The sequence below is a fragment of the Nannobrachium achirus genome (assembly GCF_963921795.1).
Source record: "Nannobrachium achirus genome assembly, chromosome: 9".
NCBI lineage: Eukaryota > Metazoa > Chordata > Actinopteri > Myctophiformes > Myctophidae > Nannobrachium > Nannobrachium achirus.
Window position 1 is genome coordinate 62108242 of NC_137818.1, and position 15000 is coordinate 62123241.

Here is a 15000-nt window from a genome sequence, read left to right on the forward strand (position 1 = left end):
CGCATGTGTGTGTGCGTGTGTGTGCGTGTGTGTGTGTGTGTGTGTGTGTGTGTGTGTGTGTGTGCGCGTGCGTGCGTGCGTGGGTGCGTGCGTGCACACATCCCTATATCTTTGTATAGTACTTTAAGGTCACCATGTGTCTGTTCAAAACACGCATTGTACTATAAATTATAAGAATACATGCATTTTCATTTCAAATTCTGAAGTCATGCACGCCTATGTTATGTTTCAAATGGACTCCTGCGCTGTTGGATTTTCTCAGCTTGTGATAACAACATACAATTTAAAATGTAATTAGACTATCTCTCTCTGTGTGTGTGTGTGTGTGTGTGTGTGTGTGTGTGTGCGTGTGTGTGTGTGTGTGTGTGTGTGTGTGTGTGTGTGTGTGTGTGTGTGTGTGTGTGTGTGTCTCTCTCTGTCTCTATCTCTCTGTGTCAGGCACATGCACACATAGACATCAAAGGGGGCTTGAGCCCCTGTTCTTGTATCCGTCTGTAAAAAGTTGCCCTCTCCAGACCATGAATGCAGTTTTTCACTATGGTTAAAGAAACGTAAATGCCCCCTCTTTCCATGCATGCCATACCTGAAGGCAGCATTCAACAAAATTGCCTTGTCCAAACTCTCCTGAACTCGAATGCAGCATCTTATGTTGAAAGAATTGCCCTCTCTGCGTAGAAACCAAGCATCGAAAATAGCCGACCTCCAAGCTCGACGCGTTGTGAGCTTGGAGGTCTGCTATTTTCGATATTTTCACCAAAAGGTCCTTTTAGAAACTTCAGCTCTGCCTCTAACATTCTCTGCACGTCCCTGCTCTGTCTCTCTCTCCCTCTCTGTCTCTATCGCTCACTGTCTCTCTCTGTCTCTATCTCTCATGTCTCTCTCTCTCTCTCTCTCTCTCTCTCTCTCCTCTCTCTCTCTCTCCTCTCTCTCTCTCTCTCTCTGTGTCACAGCGCTGGTGGTTTACTGCACAAAGAGTCGGAGGGCAGAGCGCTACTGGCAGAAGACTCTCCTGCAAATGGAGGAGATGGAGTCGCAGATCCGCGAAGAAATACGCAAAGGTACGTGTCCACGCGCGCACGGCGCGGCACGCGGCACACAGTACACAGGCACAGAGAAACGAAGTACACACACACACTTTCTTACCTACTCTCAAGGATGTCCCTATGGTTGTCCGAGAACAGCCGACCTGCGAGCTTGTAGATCTTCGTATTTTGGCGCGCAGCGCTACCTACCGTATGTGTCACCACTTATAAATCAGACATAAGTTCTCCGTTTCCATTTTAGTGTCCATTGATATTCATAGAAACAAGAAGGTGTGAGGACAGAAATATGTCTTGTGTACATCGTCGCTGTCGGGTGGAAACCTCGTATCTCCAAGTTTCAAATGTCTACGTTTTTTTTTTCGCAAAGTAAAGCCCTGCTTCATCATACAGGGCCGTCGCACAAAAGTAGTGAAAACAGCAGATCTACAAGCACACAACGCCTCGCACCGCGAGGCGTTGTGTGCTTGTAGATCTGCTGTTTTCACTAGTTTCAATCATTTAAAAAAATGATAAATACAAAACGAACGGTTTCGGACATACAAGGTTTCCACCCGACAACGACGAGATATATATATACAGTATATATGTGTGTGTGTGCGTGCGTGCGTCTAGCATGTGGTAGGAGGGAGATACGCCCGCTTGACAGATTTGTGCCCGGTAAGCGTGACTCATAAAACAGCGTCTGACAAGTAATCAGTCACGCGCAGACACACTCAGTGGTCACATCGCCTTGTTGCGTCTAGTGTGTGTGTGTGTGCGTGCCTGCGTCTGCGTGCTCACGCGCGCGCGCACGTGTGCCCGTCTAGGACTTGGGAGACTAAACCTATGCGAAGGCCACTGAGCGTCTGAACACCTAAATTTATGGGACAGCCAAAGGAGGGAGGGAGGGAGAGATGGAGATATGGGGGCAGGGGCGTCACAAGGGGGGGGGGGGGAAGTGGGGACAGAGTTACCAGGGCCCAAGGCGGAGGGGCCCGGAAGTATTTTATACTTTAGCGATTGAAAAATAGCAGATCTACAAGATCACAGCGCGGTACCAAGTGCCGCGCTGCGAGCTTGTAGACCTGCTATTTTTTTGAAACGTTGTGAAAATGTGTGCAAATCTTTGAATATATGTATTTTTTATGCACTCAAATTTTGCTTCTGGGGGGGGCCCTGGAACTAAATATTTTGAGATGGGGGTCCGTGGGCCAAATACATATCATTTTGGGGGTCCTTCACATGAAAAAGTTTGTGCACCACTGACATAGAAACATAGGTTTTTCAGCAAACCTTAGAAGGATTTCAAAGACTTGCTCAAATGTTTCACGATTTAAAAAAATAGCAGATCTGCGAGCTGAGTGCAGCGCTGCGAGCTTGTATATCTGCTGTTTTTTCAATAGTTAAAGTACCCAGGGCCCAGAGTTTGGTGCGACGCCCCCTGTATGGGGGGAGGGGGGGGGCAGGTGGAGAGGGGGGGGGGGGGGGGTATGGGAGGAGTGGGAGTCAGGGCCGCCAAGAGTTTGAGGAGGAGATGGAGAAAGAGTGGGAGAGGAAGAGGAGAGCTGGGGAGGGGAGGGGAGGGGAGGGGGAGGGGGAGGGGAGGGGGAGGGGAGGGGAGGGGGAAGTTATTTAGCTCGACGACGCAGATGGATTTGTGGTCGGGGTTCAGGGTGAGTGTGTTGGAAGCCACGGATGGCTCCGGTGTTGGGAAGAGATATTGAGGGGGGGGGGGGGGGGGGGGGCATTTAAAGTAGAGTGGAAATTGACAGATTTCATGGGTGGGAGGATTTGCGCGGCGGTCAGAAGTGCAAGGTGTGGCGGAGGGGGAGTTTTTAGAGGGGGTGATTTATACTTAGCGGTGTGGCGGTGCCACGCGCAGAGAACAGCAGATCTGCAAGCTCACGAGGCGTCGCGGCGCGGCACCTTTGTGAGCTTGCAGATCGGATGTTCGTGGCGAAGTATAAATCAGGCCTCAGCGGCGAGTCCTCCTTCTGTATCCAATCAGCGCACAATAAAATATGGCATGTTAAGCCATTTAGAACGGGGTACGCATTATTGTGTGTTATTATTTTGTGCTTAAACTATTGAAAAATAGCTGATTTACAAGCTCGCAGCGCGGCACCGAGTGCCGCGCTGCGAGCTTGTAGATCTGCTATTTTTAGAAAAATCGTGAACATTAGAATTTTGCCCCGATTCTATAAGTGTCTTCTGAATCCTTCTGATGTTTTTTTTGAAAAACCTATGTTTCTATGTCAGTGGTGCTCAAACATTTTCATGTGAAGGACCCCAAAATGATATATTTGGCCACAGATCCCATCTCAAAATATTTAGTTCCAGGGACCACCAGAAGCAAAATTTGAGTTACAAACATTCGCTTTAAAAATACATATATTCAAAGATTTGCACGCATTTTCACGACTTTAAAAAAAAAATAGCAGATCTACAAGCTCGCAGCGCGGCACTCGGTGCCGCGCTGCGAGCTTGTAGATCTGCTATTTTTCAATAGTTAAAGCATTCAACAATTCTAAGCCTAAATGCCTTAATGTACAGTACAGTAACTCCGAGGGTGTCAAAGCGGAGCTGTAAAGTCAAATTCGACGCCCTCGGTGTTGCGTTAACGCGTGTTTTATTATGCGGTGATGTCATGTAGCCAGAGGATGTTTTGGAAGAGGAGTGAGGAGGAGGCTTTAACTTTGAAGAGTTTCTGTAATGAAGTAGGGCTTTCACCGACTAGTCGACTAGTTGACTAGTCGACTAGTATAACCACTAGTCGATCTTGTAGGTACTAGTCGAAAAAGTCGAAAAAAAATAATAAAAAAAAAATATTTTCGTTTTTTTTTTTTTTTTTTTTTTTTTATGAAGACCTAGCAAACTCATTTCAATTCGATTATAGTTGTTTTATGTCTAACAACCATTACAAACGGAATATTATTATCCAGTCACACACACACCTTGCTGCATCTCCCCACCGAGGGGTTAATATTCCCAAAGACAGTGGAGTGGAGTTCACCCAGAGTTCACCTAAAGTGCTCCGTGTCGCGTCTGCACACAGCAGTGAGTTGTGAGACTAGTCCTACAGTCAGAATATAGTTGTTTAACAGTATAACATCGTAGCGCGATCATAGCAGCAAGTGAGGACAGGCCAGTTCTTGCTACAACGAACAGACCGACAGACGTTCCGCACGTTCGTTTGATTAGAAGTAATTAAAAGACAGAGGAGTGTTTGTGTTGTGTAGCGAGCTAGCCAGCTAGCCTGGCTAGCCGACCATGGAAATGGATATATGTCCTTTGTTTACGAGAGACAGCAGCTATTGGTGAGTAAGCATGGCTTTCTATTACTGTAGCAGCTCAAATGGATGTGGCGATTGTGAAATGCTGGTCTTGTTGTTGCACTGACTTGCACACGTGGGGTTTGTGTGTGAGTATCCGTTGTCATGGTAACTTGGCTGCTGTGAAAGCCGTGCCACAGCGCTCTTTATTATGACATAATATGTAACGACTAGTCGACTAGTCGACTACCAGTGGCTTCAACTAGTCGATCTGTAAAAAATGCTTGAAGTGAAAGCCCTAGTATGAAGTACGTTTGGGCCCCTGATCCCTCAACTCTAATATCTCCTCACGCATGCATGCAACTCCTCACACATGCATGCACACACAGGGGTGTCGCACCAAATTATGGGCCCTGGGTACAAGGATTCACTTCAATTATTTTATGCTTTAACTATTGAAAAATAGCAGATATACAAGCTCACAGCGTGGCAGCGAGTGCCACGCTGCGAGCTTCTGCTTCAGCTTCTGCTTCAGCTTCTTCTGTAGATCTGCTACTTTTGAAAGATCGTGAAAACTTTTGCAAGTCTTTGAATAATTTCAAACTATATTTCTGTGTCAGTGGTACTCAAACTGTTTCACGTGAAGGACCCCCAAAATGATGTGTATTTGGCCACGGACCCCCATCTCAAAATATTTCGTTCCAGGGACCACCCAGAAGCAACATTTGAGTTACAAATGTTCGCTTAAAAATACATGTATTCAAAGAAGAAAGATTTGCACACATTTTCACGGCTTTTCAAAAATAGCAGATCTACAAGATCACTGTAAGCACTGTGAGCTTATAGATCTGCTAATTTTCAATTGCTGAAAGTATAAAATAATTAAGACCCCTCCACCTTGGGCCTCAGTAACTCAGTCCCACTTTCCCCACCTTGTGACGCCCCTGTGTACACACACACACACACACACACACACACACACACACACACACACACACACACACACACACACACACACGCACACACACACACACACACACACACACACACACAAACACGTGGAGCCCGAAAGTAATTGCCGTTTTTAAAACCCAAACAAATCCCTCATCCTGTTCAAGGAAGAGCCTCTCCATAAAGAGATCTCCCATGTCTCATTAGACCCGGGAACATTATCCACTCCTAGAACATAACACAGCCAATAAAGCCCTGCTACAATAAATCCCATTTAGGCCTAGAATTATTGAATGCTTTAACCAGTGAGAAATAGCAGATATACAAGAAAACATAGGGGTTTTCAAAAAGTCTTAGAAGGATTCAAAAGACACTTATAGAATCGGGTCAAAATTCAAATTTTCGCGATTTTTCAAAAATAGCAGATCTACAAGCTCGCAGCGCGGCACTCGGTGCCACGCTGTGAGCTTGTATATCTGCTATTTTTCAATAGTTAAAGCATAAAATAATGATACACAATAATGTGTACCCCGTTCTGAATAGGATAAGCCCCAGTGTTGCCCGCACAGCGGAGCCAGCTCTCCTCTGCTGTTTGGACTCGCTGATAGCGCTTTTCTCCGGTTGCCGCCGCACGCACACACACACACACACACACACACACACACACACACACACACACACACACACACACACACACACACACACACACACACACACACACACACACACGCACACACACACACGCACACACACACACACACACACACACACACACACACAGACCTCGGCCCCGAGCACACATGGTTTGGATGAGCGCCGCAGACTAAGGATTTGCCCGCCCCTGATTCCTGTTTAGGTAAATATTTGCCAGAATGCCGTGCTGGACTGCACGCTCGGGCAGAGCTGAGAGAAAGAGAGCGAGAGAAAGAGAGAGAGGGGGGGGGGGGTGGGGGGGGGGGAGGTGGGGTACAGATGTACAAGCTGAGAGCTTGTCGGCTCTCGGGCCGAAACCTCCTAACTCCAAATTTTTCATTTTCGGGTGTTCAATAGCACTTATTTATGAAAAAAGAGAGGGCCAATCGGGTGGAGTTAGCTGGTTTGGCAGAAAGAGTGGAGTTAGGAGGTTTTGTCCCAAGCACTTTTTACTACTTTCCATTGGTTCAATATTATTTTAACAAACACCTAGATGTAAAGGGTGTTCAATAGCCCTGATTTATACCCAAAAAAAATAATCTAAAACCTCAAAAATTGAGTTAAGAGGTTTTGGCCAGACAGTGCCTAACTTATGCCTAACTTATCGTTGCTGTTGTCGGGTGGAAACCTTGTATCTCCAAAACCGTTCGTTTTGTGTTTATCATTAAAAAAATTATCTAAACTAGTGAAAACAGACGATCTACAAGCACACAACGCCTCGCACCGTGTGCTTGTTGATCTGCTATTTTCACTAGTTTTGTGCGACAGTCTTGTGTGATGAAGCAGGGCTTTACTTCTACGAAAAAAAACATACGCAAAACTGAAACTTAGAGGTAAGAGGTTTTCGGCCCCGACGGTGGTGTTATGCTCCGTTGTTCGGCGGTGTCGCGCACTGAAAATAGCCGATCGGCAAGCCGTTGTGAGCCGCTTGTCAAATGGCTGTTTCCGCCGCGCGGCACCGTCGCGGGACGGACTATAAATCAGGGCTCCGCGCCGTACAGAACCTTGAACATGACAGCGGGAGATAAAATGATGGAGTGAACTTTATGTTCCCCATAATGAGGACTAGATGAACCCTCGTGATTGCCATGATGGCTTCAGGGGCTTTATCGCCGGCGGCTTGTGCCAGACTCAAACCATGTGTTATTGAAATCAGCAGTCCTGCTATACAACCGTGCACGCGGAGAGTGAGCGAGACAGTTTTTTTTATTTATGCCAGGATATGAAGGAAGCAGCAGCGGTGAGCAGAGAGAGGCAGATATCACTTGGCAGGGTTCGATTTGCGGGGACCGGGAGAGATGGGGCGCGCGGAATCCATGCGTCTGCTGTAGGGGTGTAACGATACATTTTAACAGTGATACGATACACGTCACGATACGTGGTTGACGACACGATACATGGACGATAATGGTTCATTCATGGCGATACGATACGATTCGATTCAATGATTTAAAATCAATAAAGTAACTTTTTAGCAAGAAATACAATCTGTGTAAACCGTGTAAGAAATATATTATTATGGAAGTAAACACTGTGATTATCTAGCAAATACATGGACATTATATTTCAACACATATGGACAAACCCACCTTGACATGAACAGAGATTACACACATTTATCCATAGACCAAGAGTAGTTATATGGAATTGAAAAGAGACGGAATTGCCAAATACAAGGCACGAATACTTAGTTTCCATACAATCAATTATTTGCATTGCAAAACGTTTCGATACCGATTACGTTATTTTAAAACAATACGATACCAATCCAAAACGGTTCAATATTTTGCTTTTGCAAACGATATACCTGTAATATATAATCATTGGCGATTAAAATCGATATTTCGATTTAGTTACTATATCGTTACACCCCTACTAGTCTTCTGCTTCTGATATTATACACCCCATATTTTATACCTACTAAGGAGTATACACTGGCTTAAAGGACAACTTTAGTTTTTTACAACAAGGGTTCATATTTTAGATTGTAATTAAAGAATATAAAAGATGAGTGTTAAAATTATTTCATTTACTTCTTTCTATTGTTTTAGAGATTCTTATTTCAGTGGTTGGGGGCATGCGTACAAGTGGCTAAATATGTCATTTTACACAGAATAAGCCCATTCCCAAGATACAACACAACCTTTCATGGTTGGATGTGACTTGTGGGGGCTAGAAGTGTTACTGTAAATAGCAATAAAGAAACTGCTGGCTTATTGTGTCTAAAAATACATATTTAGCCACTTGTACGCATGCCCCCATGCGTACGCATGCCCCACATTTTAGCACGGTAAACGCGATAAAACAATAGAACGAAGCAAATGAAAACATTTTAACACTCACTTTTTCTTTTCTCTAATTACAAACTAAAATATGTAAAAAAACAAAGTTGTCCTTTAAAAGGTAGGGTAAGTGATATCTTTTGTCAAAACAAAAAGTTACAAAGTACGTCTTTCACAGGAAAATAAATCTAAAACTTGGTCCATGTTTATCTCATTATGAGGCTTTACATTCCCCTAATGTGTGTGACGTGGGATGGGGCCTGCGGGTTGGGCTTGTGCACTGCTAGGGCCGTCACGATTATGACATTTTACATGACGATTCATTGTCACTCAAATAATTGCGATTAACGATTTATTTTTATTTTTTATCATTTTTATCCCACGATTTTGTAAGCCATTTTTCAACCAGTGCCAATTGCCTATGTAATCCTGGGCTCTGCTCTCCCTCTGCCGTGCCTGGGGTGACAACGGACTGACCTCATGCTTCCTTCTATGCATGAGGAGCCCAAGTTGCTTCTTTTCACCTGACAGGGGGGATTTCCCTGGTTTGGACGTAGCGCGTGGAAGGAATACGTTATTCCAACCAGTTCCTTTCCCCTCCATCAGGCATTATTGAGACCAGGATTACTGCATGTTTTTGTGAGGGTAACAACCCTAGGAGACACGGGGAGAACATGCAAACTCCACACAGAAAAGCCCTATCGCCAACCCCACCTAGGGCTGCGATTAACGATTTAATTGTGTTTTTGTCCTCGTATCTCCAAGTTTCAAATGTGTATGTTTTTTCGTAAAGCAAAGCCCTGCTTCATCATACAAGACTGTCGCACAAAAGTAGTGAAAACAGCCGATCTACAAGCACACAACACCTTGCTGTGTGCTTGTAGATCGGCTATTTTCACTAGTTTTAAAGTGCTGAATCCAAAACGACGTTTTGGACATACCGTTGTTTCCTGTTGAGATTGGCACTTTTCCTGAGGCAAGCTGCCCAGATCACACATGTCACACGGGTCTTCTTATTCTTTTCACTCTAAAAAAGCACCTGCAATGTAGTGCATTTGAAACTACATTGCAGTGCACATCATTGGGATGATCACTGCTTGCCTCCTGTGAATTGTTTTATTTAAATTTGTGTTTATTTTCTGTTTATTCCGTTGCTGAGTGAGGTCAGCAGACAAAGTGAAGTGAGCGAGATGAGAAAACCTGGTTGAAATGTGCCAATCTCGGGGGCGCCCGCTGGCCTGGTGGTCAAGGCGCATACCACATACTAGGCTATGATGCCTGCTGGCGTCGCCCGCTCGACTCCCGATCCGGACGATCTTTGCCACATGTCATTCCCCATCTCTCTCCCCATTTCCACTCTACTGTCCTATCGAATAACGGCCAAAAATAAATGTGCCAATCTCAACAAGAAACATCGGTACAAGGTTTCCACCCGACAACGACGATATAAAGTTTCCAATTCATCGTTGGTGACTTCTTTTCCTCTTGTCCACGTTGCCTGTGTGTCTCCCCTTCCCGTCCCCAGGCTTTGCGGAGCTCCAGACGGACATGACAGATCTGACCAAGGAGCTGAACCGTAGCCAAGGCATCCCGTTCCTGGAGTACAAACAGTTTGTCACGCGGACCTTCTTCCCCAAGGTGAGACAGCCTTTTCTTTTACCTACCGCTCTAGCTCTGGTCCATAGCGTTAGTGGAGTTCTCCCTAACGCTATGTTCCTCTACCTCCAAAATCCTTGGCAAATCCGGAAAGACCCGTCGTCTGGTCTGAAAATAACAAAAACTGTTTCACCCCTCACCAAACCAAAGGTATCAGTGGACAGTTGAAAGCTTACTCTACTTAGTGGACGCGGTCTGAGCCCCCCACCACACGATTAATATACATTTCTAAGGCAAAATGAAAAATATTCCACCGGATGGAGACTCCATTTCTTCTAGTCTTCCGTTTTCCGAACTCCACTAACGCTATGGACTAGAGCTACTACCACTCAATGCTACATCGGTGCTTCCTTCTCTGGATGGGTTTTTGTGCAGGGACGGGCTGGCCATTGGGAATAGCGGGACAACTCCCAAACGGCCGGTTCATTCCCAGCCGGTCCAGGCCGGCCATTAGGAAAAAAAATCTAAATAAAATGTCGGCCTTCGTTCTATTTTGGCGGCTAGGCCGCCAATAAAGTAAATCGTCACTGTCGGGCAGAAACCTCGTATATATCCAAGTTTCAAATTTGTAAACTTTTTTCGCAAAGCAAAGCCCTGCTTCATCATACAAGGCCGTCGCACAAAAGTAGTGAAAACAGCAGATCTACAAGCACACAACCCTGTTTTTGTGAAAAACGTTTCTCTAACAGTTGGGGCTCAAACTTTCGTGTCAAGGACCCCCAAAATGATATGCATTTGGCCGCGGACCCCCATCTCAAAATATGTAGTTCCGGCGACCCCCGTTAGCAAAGGTTTGAGTTGCAAATGTGTGCTATATAATATATAGCAATATGTATAATATACATATTCCAAGATTTGCATGATTTTTCAAAAATACCTATACCCTAAAACTATATTTTGCCAAAATATTTGTATTCATTACCAGTAAGACTCTCTAATCGGGGGATAAGCGTCACGTCGCATACACAAACTTAAGAAAGCAATCAGGAGGGAATATGGGAAATGGGACAGATGCATGTTGATGACATGACTGTAGAGATACTGTGTACCGCTTTGCGTGATTTTAGGCCAAAATCTGTAGGAGCAGTGTCCAAAAATGTGTTTTTCAAAAATCGTCCAGATGGTGGCGCTAGATAGGACAGATGCATTTTGATGACATGACTATAGAGATACTGTGTACTGCGACGCGTTGTGAGCTTGTAGATCTGCAATTTTCAAACATTTTGTACTTTTACTTTTAGTACTTTAAATACATTTTGATGCCAATACTTTTGTACTTTTACTCAAGTAAAGTTTGAATTCTGGACTTCTACTTGTAACAGAGCACTTCTACAATGTAGTATTGATACTTTTACTTAAGTAGAAAATGTGAATACTTTTTCCACCACTGCTATGAAGAAAAATGTGCGCCTTGAGATGTTGACTCAAGAAACAAAATCTGAGTTACAAATGTTTGCTCAAAAAAGACATATATTCAAAGATTTGCACACATTTTCACAACGTTTCAAAAATAGCAGATCTACAAGCTCCTCCACCTTGGGCCCTAGTAACCCAGTCCCACTTCCACCTCCCCCCCTTGTGACGCCCCTGTATAGTGCCGTGTATAAAACGCCAGGTAAAAGAAATCCACCATACAGCAGACACATAGGGATGTCTAGTGAACCGTGGCTTGTTTTTAGCTCCCGGGAGCGGAGTTAATGCGTTCTCTGTAGGTAAGCATTTTCGTGCTGCGCGTGATATCCTCCCCAGAAGGTAGACTGTGAGTCTATCTGTGGGTGGGTGTTTTTCCACTTGGTACAGACAGACACACAACGCAGCGGGCTTTTGTCTCCCGACCGCAGGCATGGTCGTTCCAAGGAGAGACAGAACAATGCTGGGCACACACACAGGGGGAACTTTCCCTTCTTGCTCAAAAAAACGCACCCTGTTTAATTCCCATCTTACGAGCCACTCTTTTGCAAGTAGCATTCTTTACTACAGGCGTCTTGCACAATCAGAGTTGGTTTTGTCGTAGCTGACACCGGGGACGTTTTTTTTTCTCCTTTTTTTTTTCTTTTTCAGGGACGTGAGGAGAATGTTAAAGAGGCAGGGGCTGACATTTCTAAAAGGGCCTTTTGGTGAAAATGTTGAAAATAGCAGACCTCCAAGCTCACAATGCGTCGCATTGTGAGCTTTGTGAGCTTTTGTGACGCGTTGTGAGCTTGGAGGTCGGCTATTTTCAGTACTTGATACCACACTGAACTAAGCATAAAAAAGGCAATACATGGATTTCTACACAGAGAGGGCAATTCTTTCAACATAAGATGCTGCATTCAAGTTTAGGAGAGTTTGGACAAGGCAATTCTCTTGAATGCTGCCTTCAGGTATGGCATGGAAAGAGGGCATTTACATTTCTTTCATCATAGTGAAAATGGCATTCATGGTCTGGAGAGGGCACTTTTTTACAGACTGTTAAAAGGGCAGGGGCTCAAGACCCCTTTCATGTCTATATGTGCACGTGCCTGCTCTTTTTGTTGCAAAGGAAGTGAGAGAGCACAGTGTTGAAAGCAGCACAGAGAGAACATAAATACAACGTGTTGCTACCTCAACACTGTCTCCATAGTTTTCCACTGAGACGGCAAACGTACTGTACAACACCACTGGCTCCAGTAAACCCTATGAGCCTTTGGCCTTGACCGGTGGACAGTCTTACACACACCCCTCTCTTTTGGCAGTGTGTAAGACGCACACACAAGCACTCCGAAGTAGAGAGGGTGTAATCAAAAAGTGTATTGGTCCTCAGAGTTACCATAGGGGGTCCTCCAAATCTTTGTGTGTTTTTATATTAACCACGCAAACCCTATTGTCCTTATTCTGAGAACTGAGAAAAAATAGCAGTGTTTTTGGATCGGCACCTTTTCAGAATAAATTCTGAAAAGTGGAGTATGCATCGGCCCTTTAGACTCTCCAAAATCGTGATCTGCATCGGACCCAAAAATTTAGAATCGCATCTGTTGGGCTCTACTCCAAAGCAGGGGCGTCAATTGGGTATGGCAGGGGTATGCAGCTGCCATACCCTGGGTCCGCTATTATTCCAAACGTAGGAGACGGTGTTTGAAGGAGCGCTTGTTTTCGATTTTTCTTGGTTCGATGTCACAGTTATTGTCCACAACATTGCAAGCGGCGCGAAGGCCAGCGGACCTTGGTCCTGCTCTTCGCGCCCGAGCGCCGCAGGGCGCGAGTGCCCGCGAAGAGCGGGCCAGCGAGTTACGAAGCCCACGATAAACGCCCGCGCAGTCCAAGTGACCACAGCCGAGCGCTCCAGACCTCCGCTCCAGCCAATCACAAGCCACGCCTTCTAATTTATGCAACCCCGTCTCCTACGGTAGGAATACTCGCCCTGGGTCCAGGGGGGAAAATAAAAGTTACTTTTAAATATAAATCCATGAATGTCTCTTTGTCTATGCTGGTTACGTTGTTGAATTACAGCATTCTCCCCATTCTGACAAAATGGTATATTCCCAGGTTCCGCAGGTCAGCTGCACAGGTGCAATGCATTATTGTTAATTGTGGCATGTTTACTAAAATGCCAAGTTTAGCTGCACTTGAACAACCGTTCAAAGCTGCCATATCCAGCCCAAGAAACCGTAGAAACGGGGGAAAAAAATAAAATGTACTTAAAATAATTGTATCATGCATGTTGCTAAGGTATGGCAACATGATTGGTGTCATGTTGCCATACCTTAGCTTTTTCTGAACTGACGCCACTGCTCCAAAGACACGTTAGGAAACACACACAAGCACTCCCCAGACACACCAGGACGCACACACAAGCACCCTGAAGACACGTTTTGAGTGGGAGCCAAGTGTAGTCCATCTCATCTCCCCTGCTCTCTCTCTCCCTAGTCCAAATGAATTGGTCGAGGCTTGAAAGACATACTGCTCTCCTTGGATCTCTGTCAATAAATCCATCGCAGCGCTGATGTTTCGTGTCTTCGCGTCATGTTTCCCTGTTCAAAGCTTGTCAGGGTTTATTTAGAGCTACAGTTTCAGAGGTTTACGCAGCTGCGTTTGATTCCGTTCTGCGACGTTATCGCTACTCGAAGGTCAGCCATGTGTGAGCCACTTCCCAGATGATGGTGTGTCTGTCCAGCTAAAAATCCCTCTGTGTTCATTTAACCCATTTTGGCCTAGAATTATTGAATGCTTTAACTATTGAAAAATAGCAGATATACAGATATGAGCTTGTAGATCTGCTATTTTTGAAGAAGTGGTGAAAATGTGTGCAAATCTTTGAATATATGTATTTTTAAAACGTTTGTAACTCTTCTGGGGGGGTCCCTGGAAGTAAATATTTTGAGATGAGGGTCCGTGGCCAAATACATATCATTTTGGGGGTCCTCCACGTGAAAAGGTTTGAGCACCACTGAAATAGAAACATCAAACATCAAAAATAATAGATCTGCGAGCTTGTATATCTGCTATTTTTCAATAGCTAAAGCACAAAATAGCATTCATGGGGGGCCCGCAGTGAATCCTTGTACCCAGGGCCCAGGGCTTTTTAGTTCCTTGGGGCGCTCGTTGGCCTAATGTTCCAGGCGCATGCCACCTGTACTGTAGAGCTGATGCCTGACAGTGTGTCGCAGGTTCGATTCCCGGTCCCGAGGGCCTTTGCTGCGTGTCGCTCCCCATCTCTCTCTCTCCCTGTTCCCTGTCATATCTTCACTGTGATACTGTCAGGGTTCCCACGGTCATAAAATTCCTGGAAATATTTTGAAATTAGAAAAATATTATTCCAGTACTGGAAAAGTTTTGGAATTGATCAAGGGTCCTGGAAGGTCCTGGAAAGAAATAGCTATGCATTGTCTTTGGTTATTGATTTTGTTAATACCTCTGAAATGACAAATTAAACATCGGCCAAATTGTCAAATATTAGAGGCAGAAATTGTGAAAATAGCAGATCTACATGCTCACAACGCCTCGCAACACGAGGCGTTGTGAGCATGTAGATCTGCTGTTTTAACAATAAAACTGTGTTATACAAAATTCTCTACTCTTAGTGCTCGTCAGGGTGCCCAGGTCCCCAGTTCAAATATGATTATTTCGGGGGCCACGGCCTAAAAAGTTTGAGAACCACTGGCATAC

General features: G+C 45.0%; 1 protein-coding gene across 1 annotated transcript in view; it reads left to right on the top strand.

The window, feature by feature from the left end:
* Positions 1-15000, top strand: part of plxnd1 (plexin D1) — a 228366-nt gene that overhangs the window by 149416 nt on the left and 63950 nt on the right. Inside the window, exons 20-21 of the mRNA XM_080732967.1 lie at positions 951-1058; positions 9746-9858. Of these exons, the coding sequence (XP_080589093.1) occupies positions 951-1058; positions 9746-9858 (221 nt within the window). The remainder of the gene's footprint in view (positions 1-950; positions 1059-9745; positions 9859-15000) is intronic.